The 19,428-nt window shown below is 53.1% G+C and overlaps 1 protein-coding gene across 1 annotated transcript in view; it reads left to right on the forward strand.

The window, feature by feature from the left end:
- Window positions 1–19,220, forward strand: part of ZSWIM5 (zinc finger SWIM-type containing 5) — a 97,519-nt gene extending 78,299 nt beyond the window's left edge. The window contains exons 5-14 of the mRNA XM_039555931.1: window positions 4,452–4,631; window positions 6,910–7,086; window positions 9,361–9,507; window positions 10,466–10,603; window positions 11,082–11,342; window positions 11,740–11,875; window positions 13,565–13,722; window positions 15,837–16,000; window positions 16,307–16,388; window positions 16,811–19,220. Coding sequence (XP_039411865.1) covers window positions 4,452–4,631; window positions 6,910–7,086; window positions 9,361–9,507; window positions 10,466–10,603; window positions 11,082–11,342; window positions 11,740–11,875; window positions 13,565–13,722; window positions 15,837–16,000; window positions 16,307–16,388; window positions 16,811–17,673 — 2,306 coding nt within the window. The 3' untranslated portion in view covers window positions 17,674–19,220. The remainder of the gene's footprint in view (window positions 1–4,451; window positions 4,632–6,909; window positions 7,087–9,360; window positions 9,508–10,465; window positions 10,604–11,081; window positions 11,343–11,739; window positions 11,876–13,564; window positions 13,723–15,836; window positions 16,001–16,306; window positions 16,389–16,810) is intronic.
- The last annotated feature ends 208 nt before the right edge of the window (window positions 19,221–19,428 follow it).

Consider the following 19,428-nt stretch of genomic DNA (forward strand, 5'->3'; position numbering starts at 1 on the left):
GGACTCTGGCCAAGCTATGCAGACAAGATCTGGGCAGGGGTGGGATGTCTTGCTTCTGTATGAAATTTCCTGGATGGAAATAACCACACCAGCTCTGGAGAGCTCATCTATGCTTGCTTGCCAAGAAGATATTTCCAGGATTTTGGGATGCTGCAGCTAGACAATTGGATATGCAAGGATCCTGGAGAGGTGGCCAAGTCCACCAAGCCAGAATTTCCACATGGAAAAAAGCAAACACATTGGTGATATATGAATGGATGGGTGTGTGGGTAGGTCTGGACGCAGGAAGCAATTTGCTCAGAATTACAGATAATTTGGCCAGATTTCCAAGCTGCTATCCAAGCCGAGAGCCCTCCCTCCCTTCCTGCACAGGCGAGGGTAGAGTGGTTGGGTTTCAGTCCTGGCTTAACTGTAAAAGGACCAGGTTGGTGCACACTGGTCAGCAGAGTGGGAGGAGGTGGCAGCATGGCCCCGTTGGCAGATGGCAAAGTGGCTGGGGAATGTCAGGGCCCTACCAGTGCTGGATCAACATGACAGCAGGGGAAGCGTAGTGCCAGCCAACACACGTCAGAGCAGCTCACCTGGCGTAGGCATGTCACACATGAGGGTCTGAGCATCTCCATGCTGAAGAGAAGCTCCTGTAGAGGACATGATGATGTTCCAAGAAGCAGCTCCAGGACAAGATGGGCATGGACTACACTCAAAGCAGGGATTATTCCCCATTTTACAGAAGCCTTCTATGTTGGGCAGTGTGTGCCTTGGGCAGTGTTTACTGTAGGAGCAGAGCATCTCTCTGAAGGAGTTGTGGAGGCACAGAGAGACCAGAGCTGCTCTGAGTTGGGGGTGTTCGCTGGTAACAGACATCAGGAATGCAGAGTGGTGTCCCAAACTACCTGTGGGTGGGTAACAGTAGCCAGGGCACGTGGGGCAGTGGAAGCACCACGTTTAACCACTGCCAAAGCTGCCAGCATTACCATTGCTGCTGAAGGGAGAGATGAGGGGCCTGTTGCCAGCTGCCATGGGAAGCCCTGGCACAGACCACAATCCTCCACCACTTAGAAGCAAAAAATGGGCCTTTTGGAAATTATTTTGGGCACGTGTTTAATAATTAATCATCGATTTTAGCAAAGACTGCATCACAGACTTGTGTGGGATTGGAAGAAGATCAGCCTTAAAGAAGATTGTGGATTTATGCTGGGGAAAATGTAAAGGATTTTGCAGGATTTCAGAGTTATAAAAAAACCCCAAAAATTAAAATAAAAATGGGATCATTCGCTTGTGCATGTGCTGCCAACTGAACCTCTATTGCCCCGTCTGCTGGGGAGCCAGAGGAAGGACCTGCTGGATGGAGAGCTCAGCAGCGTGGGAGTATTTGCCCTGGCGCATTAGTACTTACGATTAAAGCCTAATTACAAAAAATAGATGAAAAACCAGCTGAAGTGCAGCCTGACCTTAATCTGCCTGGAGACGGGTTTATTTATCTCGGCCACTTGTTTACAGTGGGGAATTTCAGCAGATTAAGCTGGGGAGCGACCCTGTGGGAAACGGGAGAATTTCTTTGATGGTTTGGAAACTTGGGCGCGGGATCGGAGTGCCTGTCTTCTCTGGGGCCGGCAGCCAGGACCACTGGTCTGGGAAGGCTCTGACCCCCCTGTCCCTGCACCCAGCCCCGTCATTGAAAAGCATTTTTGTTTAGAGGCTTAGCTTAATCGTGATCTGCCGCTTTGTTCCCCACTTAACCTCCTGCTATCAGAAAGTTCAGATGAAGGTTTCTGCAGCATGTGAAGAGACATGGAGTCTGACTTGGCGTGGCATTTCGGCTCAGGACAGGAGTCACTTGTGCTGTCAGCTGATGTCACTTGACCACAGGGCTCAGAAAACTACTCTATTATATCTCCCAGATAATTATCATGACCGAGAGAGATGCAAATCTCACTTCCCTCCTGCTTCCCATCTCCTCAGCACATAGTTCCTTCTGCAGGAGAGCCCAGGGGTATAATGTTTTGGCATGCAAAGGATGCCTCGGAGGGCTCCCAAAAATAGGCAGCAAAGTCATGAGGCTTCCGAGGAACGCGTATTAGCGGAGCTATGGGAGCCAAAAATGCAGTGGGTGCATCCCATTCCTGGGGGCGGTGAAGCTGGAGCACCAAGCCTTGTTACTGCCTATCAGCCAAGTTCTGTGCACCCTCAGACGCGCTGAGTTGAAACTGCCTGAGGCTGCTTTTCACACAAGCAGCCCCAAAGTGGGTGAAGAAGAGCAACGACAACAGGCAGGAGTGCTGATGGGAAGGGAATGCCCGACACCCAGAGTGGAGTGCAGGTTTTATCTCATGGCCACCCAAGGAGGTGGGAAGTTTTATCCCCTTCCTTAAGGAAGACTCATTTTCTGGAGCCGAGATCTGATTTTTAAAAACATGCCATGTCTGTGTGTCCCCTGTGGAGCCTGCAGGAGCCTGGGAGTGAGTGACATGGACCTACCCTGGGAAGGATGGGCCCCTAAGGAGGTACCTCTTTTACACATTAATTAATTGCTGATGATGCAGCACAAAAATCTTAACACGCCCCGCCCCCCCAGTTCATCAGAAAGAAGTGGGGTTTTGGTGGGATGTCCTGGAAGCAGAGCTGGAGCTGAACTGGGCAAGGGCTGCTTTGGACATTTGCTGATGATCAATGCCTGCAATTGCTTTTCCCGTGCCCATTCCTGGATGCGATGCTGCTGCCACCATCTGCGCTGTGACGCGGTGACGTCTCTCCTGCCAAGCCTGGCGGCTCCAAGGAGCCAGACATGCACAGCCACCATGCCTTAATAATGTTTTGAACCAGACATGTCCACAAGTTCCAGCTGGCAAAGGATTGGTCTGGGGACATGCACCCCAAAAAGCACCACCAAAGCTCAGCGTTAACGCAGAGGAGCGGAGAGACACCAGAGTGGAACCAGGGCCAGGACATTGCTGCTCAGCCTGGTTTTGCCTCGTGTTGTCTGGCAAGGGGACCGGCTGCTCTGGCTCCTGTCGGAACTGCAGCCTCGCTTGGGGCTGTTTGGCTCAATGGCAGGGCTGTGCAGCTGGGGAACTGCTGCTCAAAACACAGCCAGCGAGGGAGGTGGCTTGGGCTTGTGGAGGAATCTCCTTGTTGCGCAGTGGAGGCATGTTGGGTGATGTTGTCCTGCCACTGGCTGTCACTTTGGGATGGGAACTTCGGCTCTGGGAGTGATGGAGAGGTGAGGGAGAGCAGCAGGCTGGGCAGGGAGAAGGAAGGTGCTCCAGGTCTCTGCTGAGCTCATGGAGGAGAGGCAGGGAGGGTGTTTCTGCAGGAGGCTGAGCTGTCCCACGTGTGTGACAGGATTTGACATGGGCAGAGAGAGGAGCAGCAGGGACTGCTCAGCCCAAAGGGATCCCTGGGGATACCTCACATTGCAGCTGTGGCAGCCCACAGCCATCTCACCCCGCAGGGAGGCACAAGGGAGGGGACATGCTGCATCTTGGCAGCCTTGCAGGGAAATTTGGGTAGAAATGGAATTAGCTAAAGAAGAATTCGTGGGTTTGCACTTACTTAGGTTGCTGTAGCCCTTGTCAGAGCAGTGAGTGACCCGGAATAGTCTGCAAGGCTCAGGTAGCAGCAGCAGTGTGAGCCCTGTGTTATGAAAGGATGAGCTGGATCTTAATGATCACAGATGTCCTTGGTCCTGGTTTTGCCTCTCACACAGCAGACAGCATCATCAGCATCATGTGAGGTCCCATGGTTGACCCAGAGAGTGTCAGTGTGGGTGTCCTACTGGTGGGCAACTTGGCTTGCGAGATCCGAAGGACTCGCATCTGGGAGGGCTCTTGCCTGCAAGACATCAAGCCAAGCTCCAGGTTCCTCTGCTGCCTCCTCTGAAGGCTGGGGGCTACTAGGGATTGAAAAAGGAAAAAAAAAAAAGAAAGAAAATACACCAAATCTCCTTTTTAAATAGTTGAATGCAAATGGCCTGAAGAACAATGGCAGATGAAATAGCATTCAGAGCGGGTTTTAAAGCACTTGGAACGTGGGTAGGATCAAAATCAGGTTAGTCTTTGGAGATACAGACACTGCAGCTTGCCAGGGTGTTTTTAAGCATGCTTTGATGTGTAGTTCAAACACTAGATTTGTCCTGGCAGACAGAAGCACTCACAAATTCATACACAGCCGCTCTCTCCTTCCCTCCTCCCCACTGTCCCCCATCTCATGAGATTATAATTTAGCTTCATTACGGAGGAGTTTTACTTTGTCCTGGTTTCAGCTGGGATAGAGTTAATTTCCGTCTTATTTAAAAGCCATGTAAATCCCCCTCCTGGGTCCATGCATTGTGCTGAAATGAGTTTACAAACCTCGATGGAACCTTGCAGGCTCTCAGGGCGAGCACGGTGGCTGGAGAGCTTTGCCCTGTGTGTATGGCGGTGGCACCTCCGTGATTTCTTGGCTTTGTTTAGGGGCGCTGTGGGTGTGTGTGGTGTTAAACCCGCACTGCAAGCTGGAAGAGAAATCCTGCTGGCTCCGGCAGCTGCGCAAGTGGGGTGAGATGGACGTCTGTCCCCTGGAAGATGGCAATTATGGTAACGAGCTTCCCAACATCACTAATGCGCTTACGCAGAGCTCCGGTCACAGCCAAGGTGAGTCTGGGCAGGGAGTGGAGATCCAGCTGACAGCCACAGGGGTTGGGTCCAGGTTAAAACTCAACCCAAAGCTAAGAGAACTTGCTTCAGCTGCTGTTGATGTTTCTGGGAGTCATAGGAATACAAAATATTTCTCTTCCCAGTCTCTTGTTTTCTATATAAATGTTCACTTCTTTGCTACAGAGCAAAGTCGCCCGTGTTTTGAGTATCAAATTAGAGACCATTTTAAAGCAATTTGACTTTGGGGGAGTTTAGACCCCTACAGTGTGTCCAGGTTTGGGCATGGGGTAATACAGCGAAACAGTACTGCTTGCAACAGAGCAGAGCTGAGCTCAGAAGTCCTGGCTGTAATGTGAGAGTGAGGAGCTGGAGATGGTGCAGAGCCCCTTTCCCAGCCCTTGAGCCTCACTTAAAGGCTGTGATTCAGGTGACAGGGAAGTCATTAGCCAGGAATGTTAACGCAGTTCAAGTGCAGAGCACAGACAGAGCAATGTAGTTATGGGGTTGTTCCTTAGTGCTAAAATAGTTTTTCAACCGCTGACAAAGCATTTGATCCCTTTAAATTTAAGCACTCTTTCTCCTTCCTTTTGCCTGAAGTAGACATTAATTGAAAGTTATTGCTCTTCACATGCCTCTGTCTGCTGCACTGGAATTGCTCTTTGGTGTATTATGCATGGCCAAAGTGGGTGGAGGAGAGGGGGACAGCAGCCGTACAACAGGGGAAACTTCATTCTTCTGGGTGGGATTAGTCCCTCAGCAGCAGTTTGGGAGCGTGACTGTCCTTCCAGCCACCCCAGCCATGGCCAGGACTGCATGCCCGGCCTCCCTATGCTCTTCCTCAGGGAGCAGCTTAATTTAAACCTGGCCCTGCTCTGTGTCCTGCACCATGGACTATCCCCGTGGTGTTCCCAGCTCTCCCAAGGATTTGCTCTGGCATTTGGGGAAGGTTGCTGGGGCTGAACAGGTCACTTTTTTTAGACTTGCAGGGAGTTCCCAAGGCACATGCCAGGGTGGTCCCCTTCTCCCTGTGCTCCTGCTTCTCCAAGAAGGGGACTGAAAGCAGCATGGGTCCTGGAGGTGTCCCGGGGTTCATGTTTGTGCATATGCAAATACTGCTCCGGATTGTTGCCAGCCTCTTTTATTACTGAAGAACAGCTGATTCTTGAAATCCTTCCTGGTAAAGTGAGCAGGCTTGGTTCTCAACATACAAACACCTGTTTAATTTCTCTCCACCTCAGGGTGCCTGCAGCATTCCGGCTAATTGCTTGTTGCCATCGTTTCCTGAGCATGTTTACCCAGCCTCCCTGGATCAGCTTTGAACAGTGCCTTTTGTTTTCCACCCTTGAATGCATTTAACTCGGCCCCTCTTGCGGGTTGCAGGACCTAACATGGAATGTTGCACCCCCTTTGGGGCTTCCTGTTTTGCAGCCTGCCAGCTGTGTTTGGCCTTCATGATCCAATGTGGCTGGAGTGATAGTGGGGTTGCTCTGGACAGGCTTTTTCCTCATGACAAACCACTTGTCTTGATCAATCTGGATGGGGTGAAATGCTAATCCAGCATTTGGTAGCTTCAGAAATGTCCATGAAGTTACAGAGCAGCTCTGAAGAGGAGAGCAGACATCCTGTGCAAGGCAGCAGTGGGGTTTCAGATGATGCTGTCTCCTCCCTTCCAGCCCTCTCACGGAGCCCACAAAGGTTGCTAGAAGATGATGGTTCCCCCCATCACCTGGAGGTAGATCAGACACACTCATGTGGTTCCCTTTGTGGCTTCATGTGCTGCTGATCTAAGAAGCTGCAGTTCAGTGAAGCTGAGACTGTGTTGGAGCAGAGGAGGAGAGCTCATGGTGCTGGCAGGGTTGTAATGCTGAGGGAGCCCAGTCCTGACCCTGGGGCAGCTGCCTGCGTGCTCAGTGTCACAGGGAAGGGAATGCAGTGCCAGGTTTCAAGGCATCAGCCTTGTGTGTGACAGTGGATTGCGGTCACAAAGCAAATGGATGGGTGGTCCCTGCCTCTTTTCTCACCTCTCTGACCAAGTCAGCTGTTCTAGCAAGTTACTTAGCAATGCTGTCTGAGGAGACATTAGTCTCCCTCAGAGATGGAGTAGGCAGTACAGGGATCCAAAGCCAGAGCTCATGTCCATCTCGGAAATGACTGAGGTGAGACCAGGTTTTGCTTTCATTGTAAAAGCAGAGCTCTGCCCAGGGAGGTCGTATCTGGGAGGAGGAACAGGCTGCCCCTGCCCCCAGCAGGGCACTGATGGTTTTTCTCTTTGCAGACTCGCTGGCCAGGCCTAGACGAACAGTGTTCACCCGGGCGATCGAGGGCTGTGACCTCCACTGGCAGGACAGCCACCTGCAGCGCATTATCAGCAGTGACTTCTACATGTCCCCCTCCTACCAGCGGGAGGGCGAGAGCCTCCTCTTCAACTCCCAGGGACAGCCACTGTGGCTGGGTGAGCATCCAAACCAGCGGCCCCTCGCATGGCCTGTGTGAGTAGGGTTGCTCGTGGAGAGGAGTCACCCGAGGCTACTCTGGGTCGTTGCAAGTTTCTGCATCCTAGACTGAAATTGCTGCTCTGGCCCTTGGCCTGAGGAGTGGGATGAGCAGAAGAATTTGATGCCCACCCAAACCCCAGCCACAGTCCTTAGAGCAATCTCCACATATTTACAGTCTGGGCTTCTCTTGGGCAGCTTGGACCAAGCTCATCATGTCCCTTTTCATCCTGCCAGTGTTTAGCTGTCCCCAGAGCAAGCTCTCACTGTTTCCAGTACTGGGGGTCTGGGCACTTAAAGTCTTTTGAAAGTTGACTGCAAAGCACAGCTGTATCCTCTGGATTTTCTCTTTCCTGCTCTCACCCTCTTGTTAGTCTTCCCTGAAAGGCAATTAGCCGTCAATACAGTTAAGCCTCGTGTGAGCTTAAGGCATGCTGGGCCAGGCAAGCCCAGAGCCCTCCCGTGTTGAAGACTTTTAGCCCAAGTACCTCAAGCCACACAAATTCTCTCCTGCAAAGTCATGACCCTGGGCAGATCTGCAGACCCTCAACAGTTCCTTGTCTGGGATGAGAACGAGTGTCATGAAGGGCTTTGGGGGGATCCTGGTGTGGCTGTCAGCCCTCAGACCCCAGAATGGGAGACACAAGTCCCCACTCACCTTCAGGAAGGGGGATTACCCTACAGTTAAAGAGTTGAATATATGAACACAGAACAGGTCAAAGCCCACCACTGCACTGTCATCCACTCCAGAAGCTGGGGTCTGCCACCAGGAAAGAGAATATTTAAAGTTGTCTAGAGATGTAGTTTCTGGAGTAGCAGGCACTAAGTTGCTGTTAATGCCAGGAGATAGGAAGGGCCCATATGAAGGCTGCTGGGACACCTTAGCTGGAGCAGGAGAGGATATTTCTGCTCTGGGAAGAGTTCTGGGCAGCTGCAGGCAGCAAATCTCCTTCCCACACAGCCACAGACAGCAGTGCTGGGTTAGCACATCCATGGACTCCATCTAGAATGGACACGGTGGCCACAGCTCCCCCGTCCTGAGCCTAATCTGGATTCTGGTGGGCCCTTTTCCCCACCTGGTTGGTGCATGTTATTTTTCTGATGTATTTGCCATGATTTTTGGATTTTGCGCTTTTGCTTTCTTGGCACCTCTTCAGGGACTCAGTGCTGGGAGAGGAGTGTGATTTGTCAGCAACTTCCAGTGATGAATTCAGCGAGAAGATGAATATTTCATCCATTTAGCAAATGAAAAGAGGGAGCAACAAGAAGCTCTTTTACAGATGTGTTTGTTCTGAAATCTCTTCCTCATATATTCCTTGTGGGTGACCTTTGGGATGTGGATACCCCATTTGTGGAGGTGGTTGTCTGCATTTTCAGAGCTTTCTGAGTTCTTCCAGGAGTAGAAATTATCCCTCTACCATACCTTCAGATCTTCTGTGTTTGCCTGGGTTTTTTTCTCCCCTTGGTAGGACATTTTGAAAGAAAATGGGATTTTTGCTGCTTGTTATGCAGCATGTCATGTCATCTGCTCCTGCTAATTTCTCACTCAGTCATAATCCTCTCCACAGTTGCTTGTGATTTCAGGTGAGCAATAAGCAGGAGGAGCAGATGAATTCCTAAGCAACTGTGAGTCTTGGGAGGGGGTTTCGTGCAACTGTTCCTAATAATAAAACACCAGGTAGGAGAACTGCAGAAGAGACAGGATGTCTGCAGAGCTCGCTCCATGGAGGTGTTAAGGAATCAGTTCAAAGCATCACCCCAAGTCTTCCAGTGCCTCCAGCACAGTGCTGGATGCCCAGCCTCACCCCGTGTATCATCACCTGTGCCATGAGAGCAGAGAGAGATGTGGGACAGGACAGCAAGAAGTGTTTGGGGGCAGAGCAGTGAGAGAAGTTGGGATAAGCCATGCAGATTTTAGGAGAAATGAGTGTCAAGATTGTAACAGCCTGTGCTGGAGCTGTCGTATTGCAGCAATGGTGTGTTGGAACGGCTTCCATTAGAGAATCTTTGCGGAGGTGGGGATTTAGGTATTGACGTGGCTGCTGTGGGTTGAATGTGGCAGGAGTCCCGTTAGTATTCCTGGTAGGCATCCTTTCCAGGAGCAGGGAGAAATGGATGAATTCAAGAGTTTAGCTGGGGTGTGGGGAAGATGAGTAGAAGAGGCCCCGTGAGTACCATCCTGTAAATGCCTGTGCTCCTCTGGCTCAGCCGTGCCCCTGTTCCTTGCCTTGCAGAACACGTCCCAACAGCCTGTGCCCGGGTGGATGCGCTGCGCTCCCACGGTTATCCTAGAGAAGCTCTCCGACTAACTGTTGCCATAATCAACACCCTGCGACTGCAGCAGCAAAGGCAGCTGGAAATTTATAAGCATCAGAAGAAAGGTATGAGTAGAGCTACGTGAGAAGTGTCTTGGGATGTCTGGCCGGGGTGTCTCGGTTGGTTGGAAAAGTCTTTTCCACCTCCAAGAATTGTGCTGCCCCATTCAGAGTGGCAGAAGTGGAGGGTGGGCAGCCCTGCAGAGGATTGGTCATGTCCTAGGAAGACAAACTGAGTTGCTTGAGCCAAGCTGGGTTGACACCCCCATGCTAAGGACAGAGCTGCCCACATGCTGTCTTCAGGCTGCTGGAGTAGGGATGTTCTTGTTCCCACTGTCACTGTGTCTGGTTGCCTGTAAGGGTTGCCCAGGCAAGTGCTGCCTGCATTAAAGAGGAGCTGCCTGACTGCAGAGCAGCAGTAACTGGCTGTGTGTGCTACTTCCACCTTGCATTTCCTGAATAGATGTTCCAGGAGACAAGCCCAGTGTTCCTCCTTTTGCAGTTGCAATTGGCAGGGAGCCGGGGTCAGTTACTGCAGCACTGCTGAAGGTCAGCGACTTCTGGTCCTTGCCAGCTCAGCCAGCTTGAGATCACCAAAAGATGGAGTTTTTAAGAATCACTGGAAGTCTTTGTCATCTCAGGAGAGATTTCTGCTTGTGTTTCCAAAACATTCAGGTTACCACTGCAAATCAGTCCATGAGCTGCAGGTCTGGCATTACGGACCTATAGAGGGACTCTGCTGACCCTCATGTCCTCTTGGAACAGAGAATGAGTTGCTGCATCTTATGTAGCCTTAGGGACACCTTTTTTTGTGTGTGTGCCTGCTCCCTCAGTTATCTGTGCAGGGTGGCTGCTCCTTGCTACTCCTTGCCCTTGTGAACTACCATGCCAGAGTTGGCCCTGGAGGTCCCTGTGACCCAAGTTGTGGGATAAGAAAAGTCCTCTGGTCTCAGAAGCCTCTCTGGGTGCGGAACTTGTCTTTAAATTCCTTACTTTTACCATTGTCCTGTTCTATTTTATCCAGAGCTGCTGCAGCGAGGAGCAACAACCATCACCAACCTGGAGGGCTGGGTAGGCCACCCTCTGAACCCCATCGGCTGCCTCTTTCTCACCCTGACTGAAGCTTGTAGATTAGAAGAGGAAAATTGCCTTGAAATTTCAGGTACCAAGTGCTCCTCCTGGATCTCTTCCTGATGGCTGTGGCTGAGGTGGGTGCAGATCTGGGGCTCTGGACACCTGGGCTCTGAGTCCCCCCTCTCTGCCCTGGCAGGAGCAGCCAGGGCAGAGCTGCAGTGCAGGCAAGGAAGGCAGTGAGTAGAAAGAAAGAGAGTTTTCCCAGCCCCAGGGTTTGCAGCCAGAGCAGAGCAGGGATGAGGCATGCTGGTCCAGGGGAAGGCTCTGGTGTCAGCTGTGCACTCTGTTGCACATGTCTTGGGTCTCCTGCATCTCCTAGTGAGAGCAGGAAGGGAGGGTGAAGCCCGTATCTCCCTCAGAGAACTTTCATCCATTGTTTCTGGGTAACTGAAAGCAGGCAGGAAGAGAAGTGTAGGTCTTCTGAAGTGAGAGGTTTTTCTCTGCAATGATTCTGCTATCTGGGAAGACTCTTCTAACCCCACTGTATCTCCTCTCCCTCCTTTCAGATGCTGGGGACTCCAAACCCCCAGTGTATCAACATGTGCCCGTTGTGACCGGCAGCCAAGACAGTGGCGAGTCCTACCTGTCCCTGGCCTTAGAGGTAGCCCTGATGGGGATGGGTCAGCAGAGGGTGATGCCTGAAGGTCTCTATGCCCAGGACAAGGTGTGCCGCAATGAGGAGCAGATCATTGCCCGGCTGCAGGACCTGGAGCTGGACCCGGTGCTGGTGCAGACCCTGCGGAAGCAGTGCATCTTGCTGCTGGAAGGTGGGGACCTGGTTCATCTAGCTGACTTTTGTGTCTTAGCCAAGTGTTGGTAACATCTCTGAGGTGCCCTTTTCAAAATTTATGCCCATCGTGCTTCTTCCTCTCTGGATGTGGTGCAGAGACTCTAGCATGGCTACTCTGCCCCATCGCCTGGCAAAGCAAGCCTTTACTGGCATCCCTAGAAAAAGACCAACTCAGAGGCAATATGGAGAAGGGTGCTAAGCACATGGGCTCAGTTTCTTATTTTCTTTTAGAAAAGGAAAGAGCAGCCCTGGGTCCAACTTGAGTAACATGCCAGGGAGCTGAACAGCAGATCCTCAGTGCTTTGGGGTGGTGCAAACCCCAGCCACAGATCCTGCTGTGCTAATTATGGCTGATGGGCTCTGCTTCTACCTAGGTGGTCCCTTCAGCGGCTTGGGAGAAGTCATCCACCGGGAGAGCGTCCCCATGCACACCTTTGCCAAATACCTGTTCTCTGCCCTGCTGCCCCATGATGCTGACCTGGCATACAAGCTGGCTTTGCGGGCCATGAGGTTGGTGCATGTTTAATTCTGTCTCTGCCCCCCTTTTTGTCTCTTTCCTATGCTTGGTGGGAATCTGGGATGCTTTGCAACTTTAGAGCAGGGATGAGAGTGGAGACAGGCTTGGAGCTTGCCATCCATGGGAACTTGTGCAGTGTGTAGGGCCACTGGGCACAGCAGCAGTGCAAAGAGGTTCCTGCTTTCCATTTGGATGATTCCTAGTTTATCAGCTCCATCCGTATGGATTTGCATGGGTCCAATAATGTCTGCTGGCCCCCTCGCTCCAGGCTGGACCACCACTTGCCTGTCCCTGTGACAGGCATCCTCTGCCTGCGGGTCCCAGGCACACACAGAGCTGTCATCTGCCTTCTGTCTGCCAGGCCTCGGGCACCCTGCAGCCCTCCCTGCCTGCAAGACGGGCTGTTACCCTGGCACAGATGGGCGGATGGTTTGCCCCAGGCTCCAGGGTGTCGCAGAGCCAGGTGGAGAACACAGTTGCACTCTGCTCTCCATTAAAATGCATCTCTGTCTCTGGGACTGGGAACACAGCTGATGCTGAGAGCTGTCCCATCTCCCTCCCCTGTGCATGACGCACTTCAGACATCAGCTCATGTACTGCACTGTTTTGACAGGGATGGGTTCTGGAAAGGCTGGAGTTTCCCCAACAAGTCAATGCTTGGAGGACTGTTCAACTCCAGAGCATCCCAGTGCTCTCTCCCTCTACCACTGTTAAAAGTCCTGGCCCAGAGCATCACCTTTTTTGCAGCATTTCTGCAGTGACATGGGTCATCTCTCCCCAACACTGGGGGAAAGTTTGAAATCCCTCTATCCTGGGAAGAGCTGCTCAGCCCTAATAAGAAGCCAAGGGCCCCTGTGGTCTGTGGAGACACCGTGTTCTGCCAGACCTGAGACCTCTGGCCATCAAACAAGACCAAGGGCCCTAGGGATGCCATCTGTTAGTAACCATCCCCTGCTCCCAGCTAGGATTCCCTGTGTTGGGGTATCTATGTCCAGGGCTGGAAAGGTTGGGCTTCTGCTGCCTTGTGGTTACCTCAAGCCTGCAAGCAGGGAGAGCAGAGACACTTGGATGCTCTTCATGTCCAGGGCAGTTTCCCTCCTGCATAATTAGCCATCAAGTTAGCAACAACAGCACCAACTCAGGAGTTTAGGCTGGTGACGTTGAGACTCCTGCTCCCTTTCTTTAGGCTTGTTTCTCCCCCAGGTTTTCCAGGCTTTTAGATATGCCCACAAAATCAGGCAACCTAACCTGGCTGCAGAGGCCCTGGGGAAATGTGCTGCTGCTTCTGATCATAGCCAAGCGTTTTAAGAAGAACCAGATGATACAGTCAGGAGTTCTGCTGGGTGCTTTGACATGAAAGGAGCAGGAGGGGAGGAGGGATTTTATTTTTTTCTTCCTTTTTGTTTTCTCTGAGGTCTGTGCTTTTCCTTGCAAGTTTATAAATCACTCCACGGATCTTTCTCCCCCTTTCAAGTCAGTCTGAGATTGATCCCCATGCCCATGTGTTGAGCACGCAGCCTTGGGAGCCCCACACATGCACAGCAGCAGGATGTGTTCAAAGGCATTGCTGCAGGCAGCTGCCTGCAGGCAGCCCCTGCCTCGCCTTGGCAGCACCTCAGGGAGACGGGGTGAAGCTCGGGCTGGGCTGGGTCTGATGTTGCCTCCTCCTGCTTTCCCTTCAGGTTGCCTGTCCTGGAGACCACAGCACCGTCCGGCGACGTGACTCACCCTCACCACCTGGTCTCAGTGGTCCCCAGCAGGTACCCACGCTGGTTCACCCTGGGGCACCTGGAGTCACAGCAGTGCGAGCTGGCCTCCACCATGCTCACAGCAGCCAAAGGTCGGTGGCAGGGCAGTTCTGGGGCAGGGTTGATGGGACGATGCTGCACAAGAGCATTGAAGGGTTTTTCCGGAAGAAAAGAGGGAGCTGTTGCTTCTGCTCCCTCAAGCACTGGCAGAGGTGACTGGCTGGGTGCCCCGCTGACAGCCTGCTGTGGGCAGGGCACGGTGAGCTGGCCTTGAGAATCTGGAGTTTCTGGAATTCTTGTCCCAAAGGGCTCATGGTCCAGCAGGGCAGGATGGGAATTTCCCATGCGGTGCAGGCAGGCCTTGCAGCCACGGTGCTGCAGGTCCTGGGTAGTGCCCTGGGTGATGCAGGACCATGCCTGCCCTGCAGCACAGCCAGCTGCCAGGTCAGCAGTCCATGCCAGGCATGTCGTGGGGTCATGCCATGGTTTAGTTTGAAGCTGTTTATCCTTTCACCTCTGCTTTGTCTCTTCCAGCCCTGTGGTAATGATCCTGCGTGGGCTGTGGGAGGGAGAAGACCTCCCTGTGCACCAAACCACAAGTGGCTTTTGTGGGAGATGGGATCAGCAGTGCTGGGTGGGACACTTTGGTCCCAGCTGCAGGGGGCTTGTGAAACACCTCACTGGTCTCTTGGGCCTCTTCGGTTCCTGCCCAGGCATTATTATGAAGGCGAGCACAGGCTTTTCATTAAACATCCCCCTGACCAGAAACCAACCCCAGCAGGATGGCAAGGGTCTTGTGTCCCGTGAGGGTCAGTGAGCCAAGCAGTTGCCACTACCCTCTGATGTCCTGGTACTGCCAGCCTGGCAGAGAAGGTTTTTCTTTCCCAGTGAGAGGGAAGGAAAATGAGCTGTCAGAAAGCTCCAGCCTTGCTGCCTTGGCAGCCTCTCCTCTCCTCTCCTCTCCTCTCCTCTCCTCTCCTCTCCTCTCCTCTCCTCTCCTCTCCTCTCCTTCCATTCTCTTCCTCTAGGCTGCTTTACCAGGGCTGATGATGTCCTGCCCCTGATTTGCAGTGCCCTGATGAGGAGCTGGCACTTGGCTTATCCTTTAGGTCTTTTTCTCCCTTCCAGTGCCTAATGGGATGAGATTTTTATGCCGGGGATGTAGGGCTGTTGGATTGCATCTGTTTTTCCCACCGTCCCCTTCCTCAGGTGTTCCCCTGCTGCAGCACGTCCCAGTGTGATCCTGCAGCCTCTCTTGTCCACGCCCCCACGAGCCATTTTAGGGAGGCTTGGATTTTGGTGGCAGTGCAAGCGGCTGCGGTGGGTGGCAGGTGTTATCTTTAGCTATGAGTCACCCGAGATGTCTCCGTGTGTCCAGGTGCAGCACTGGGTTTTTCACACGGCTGTGCACGATTTGGTTGTCTTTGGATGAAGTTCATCTGCTCAGTCTGTGACTGGGAGTAGAAACAAAGCTGGAACCTAATGTGGCATGTTGGCACCTGTGGTCTGCACACACCTCAAAGGTCCCACTCCCCACACTGTGTCCCACAGGGACTGATAGGAGGATTTCCCAACTTAGATGCAGGATCATGATATTAATATGCCTGGGTGTTGTGCCATGAACCCCCTTCTTTGGGGATAGCTCAGCCTGTCTTGGTTGTGAGTGCTGTGTGCCTGACCTGGGACATCGAGGACCAAGGTGCAGCAAGTCTGGGTGACCCCAGCCCAGTCCTGCAGAAGGGACTTGCTGGGCAAGGCAGCGTGTGCAGCAAACAGCCTTTCCTCTTCTTCCTAATGTTCTTGGATGAAGACTGATGTTTCTGCAGCCATTCAGTATTAGGCATCTCCCCAAGCCCCTCCTTTTCTGGGAAGAGGCTTCTGTACGGCTGTCAAACTTGAGGCCAGGGTGGAACATCCAGGTGCCTGGAGATGTCTGCTAAAGACAGGACGTGTCTGGGATCACTCAGGTTTGTTTGTCCTCTCTGAGAGGATGAACTTGAGTGAGGCCGGATGCTGTAGGGTGTATCACTTCCTGGGGAGGGTGCTCCATTTTCAACTGTTGGACTGCAGGACCTGATCCAACATTGCTGTGTGTCCTTGTGTGTGTCCAGAGGGGCTGGCCATGGTGAAGGACAGGCAAGAGATGGGGCTCCAGGGCAAGTTGGGGGGATGCCTGAGCCATCTGACTGTTCTTGCCTGTGCCCAGGGGACATGCTGCGCCTACGCACGGTGCTGGAGGCCATCCAGAAGAACATCCACTCCTCCTCCTTGATCTTCAAGCTGGCTCAGGACGCATTCAAGATTGCCACGCCAGCCGACAGCAACTCTGACACGACACTGCTCAATGTGGCCCTGGAACTGGGGCTCCAGGTATGGGGTGATGCGGGGGTTGCTGGTGGCCCTTCTGCCCCCCACTCTGTGGCAGTGGTGCTGGTGATGGTCTTCCACCAAGCAGGGTGTCCCCCATGGAAGGGGTAGATTGATCCCTGTGTGGTCCTGAGCAGGGGACCTCAGCCCTGGGAAGCACCTGTGCTCACTGTGGTTTGGGTGGAGGTGGGGCAGTGCCAGGGAGTTGGTAGCCAGGTGAACCAGAGGGATTTCTGGGGAGCACTGCTCTGTTGGGTGGCCTCACTAGAGCCCTGCAGGGCAGCCAGTCACCCCAAGTTTGCCTTGCAGGTGATGCGCATGACCCTGTCCACCCTCAACTGGCGGCGGCGGGAGATGGTGAGGTGGCTGGTGACGTGTGCTACCGAAGTGGGTGAGTTCCATGTGCGCTGGGGGGATCTGGCCTGCATGCAGTGGGAGCGGGATTGGGCATGGATATCCCTGGCTCATGCCTAGCCCTGAGCATCTGAGTTCTCCTGGGTGTCTCATTTCTTCCTGGGTAACTGAATTCACCTCAGAGCACCAGCTGGCAGGGTTGGGACTGGAGCAGTGGCTGGTTTTGAGACTGGGATGGGTGCCCTGTACCTGTGCCAGGCCAGTGGTGCTCTCTGTGCCCTGCAGCATGGTGGTGCAGGTTAGCCTCTGCCTGTCCCCCTCTGCCCTGTCCCTCTTGGGGTAGAAGCAACAGCTCAGCAGTGCTGTGGGCTGGTTTTGCCCTGTCTCCGGGTCTCAGAGGAGCCCCGTGAACTGAGCCAGGTTCCAGGGCTGTGCTGTGACCCCTGTGTTTTCTTGCAGGAGTGAGGGCCCTGGTGAGCATCCTGCAGAGCTGGTACTCACTGTTCACTCCCACGGAAGCCACCAGCATTGTGGCAGCCACAGTGATGTCCCACAACACCATCCTGCGCCTGAGCCTGGACTACCCACAGCGGGAAGAGCTGGCCAGCTGTGCCCGCACCCTGGCCCTGCAGTGTGCCATGAAGGACCCCCAGAACTGCGCCCTGTCCGCCCTGACCCTCTGCGAGAAGGACCACATCGCCTTCGAGACTGCCTACCAGATTGTCATCGACGCCGCCTCCACCGGCATGACCTACACCCAGCTCTTCACCATCGCCCGCTACATGGAACACCGGGGCTACCCACTCCGAGCCTTCAAACTGGCCTCGTTGGCCATGACACATCTCAACCTGGCCTACAACCAGGACACGCACCCGGCCATCAATGATGTGCTCTGGGCCTGCGCCTTGAGCCACTCTCTGGGCAAAAACGAGCTGGCAGCCATCATCCCACTGGTGGTGAAGAGTGTGCACTGTGCCACGGTGCTCTCGGACATCCTTCGCCGCTGCACCATGACGGCACCAGGGCTGGCCGGCATCCCTGGGCGCAGGAACTCGGGGAAGCTGATGTCCACCGACAAAGCCCCCCTGCGGCAGCTGCTGGATGCGACGATAAGCGCCTACATCAACACCACCCACTCCCGGCTCACCCACATCAGCCCACGGCACTATGGGGAGTTCATCGAGTTCCTCAGCAAGGCCAGGGAGACCTTCCTCCTGGCGCAGGATGGGCACATACAGTTTGCCCAGTTCATTGACAATCTTAAACAAATCTACAAAGGCAAGAAAAAACTGATGCTGCTGGTGCGGGAACGGTTTGGGTGAGCCCCGGCTCCTGCCATGCTCACTGGCAGGGTCTGGCCGCAGCACGGGGACTCGGGAGAGAAGAAGGAAGGAAAGTGGAGATCACCTTCCCCCCCATTGGCAGAGGCTGCTCTGTTCTGGTCTTCTGTTTCTTTTTTTTGTTTGTTTTCTTTCTTTTTTTTTTTTTTCTTTTAGTGTTACTCTTTCTTGGATTTAACCATTTCACACACTGAGAGGATCCAGAGATTCCTTGGGCACAAACCAAAAGGCAACCACGGGGAAAAAGGATGGTTCACTCAGCCCCCTGCCCTCCCTTGCCAATACCAAAAGCTAACCTGGAAATCTAATACCTCTTTCCTGAAGGACGTGGTCGCTGGAGGGATACGAAGGTTGCAAAGTGAAAAATCTTTACAATTATGTGGGGAATTTAACAAAAAAAAAAAAAAAAAGGAAAAAAAAAAAAGCGAGCAAAGAAACCTGCGACACTAGAACCTCATGCGTCACCAAAAGCGATGGCTTTGCAGAGCGCTTCTCCTGCCCGCCCGAGACATGCAAACTCCTCTATTTGTGAAGATACTTCAATAAAAACAAGTAAAAGTAACTGTTCTCAGGGATTGCTTACTAAAAGTAACACAAAAAAAAGCATTTATGATACTGTAAATACTATAGTATATGTGTCAATTATTAAATTGTAAAGTTATAATTATTTATAATTCTGTCTTTTATTTGGGGGATACTTGAAATTGTTGTGGGCTGGGGCGATTATTTTTATTATTGCTATTATTATTATTATTGTTATTATTATTATAACTATTATTTAAAAAACCCACACAAAACCACAGACAAAAAGAGGAGGAGGCACGCGAACATTTCTCAGGTTCCCATGGCATCGTCAGCAGCAAGAAGGGTGTGGGGGGGAGGCGAACATCTACTCGACTCACAGCCCTGGGACGGACGGACAGATGGATGGAGGAGCAGCTGCCCAGCGCTGGAGGACAGCGAAGGAAGGAACTCGGGGCGATGCTCGCTCGGACACACGCGGACGCTGGCGATGGAGGACTCGAGCCCATCGCAGGGCGGGTGCAGGGTGCGAGTGCCTGGGCGGGCACCAGGGCTGCCGGCTCCGGGGGAGGGAGGGGCAGCCGCGTCGCCTTCCCGCACCGTTCCCAGCTCTGTGGTGCAGCCAGCGCCCGGCCCTTCCCGGCTCGCCCCGCGCCGGGGGCACACTCCAGCCCCGGGCCAGTGGCTCTCAGTTTTGGTTCATTTCTTTGCCAGCGGGTTGGGAGGGCTGGGGGGACCAGGGCCGGTCTGGGCGGTGACTTGTAGTTAGAGAACGTGCGCTAGTTATCTGCTGTCTGGTTTAATTTTTTGGCAAGTGACTTGTGTCCGCGCTCCGGCCAGGAACCCGATTGTACTCGGTCTCTGTTGCCACCGAAATAGTGGTCTTCAACCAGTCTGTTTCTCTCTTTTTTTCCTTCCTTTTTTTTTTTTTTTTTTTTGCGTGCGTGCGTGTATGTGTGTGTGCGACCTCTTCATCTGATGTTTAATAATAAAAGGGATGAACATTACCGCCTGCGTCTCTCCTGCCTTTCTCTGAGGTCAGGGGGTCACACTTGTACAGAGCAGTGTTGCAGTCCCCTGTGGTACCCAGCTCCTGTGCCCCAAGGAGGGGGACAGAGCAGAGACAAGGCACCCTGCCTGCTTCTGAGTGCAATTCCCTGCCACACACAGCGTTAGCAGGTCCTTGCCCATGCTGGAGACACTGCCCTATCCATG

The sequence above is a fragment of the Corvus cornix genome, chromosome 8 (genome assembly GCF_000738735.6).
Source record: "Corvus cornix cornix isolate S_Up_H32 chromosome 8, ASM73873v5, whole genome shotgun sequence".
Taxonomy (NCBI): Eukaryota; Metazoa; Chordata; class Aves; order Passeriformes; family Corvidae; genus Corvus; species Corvus cornix.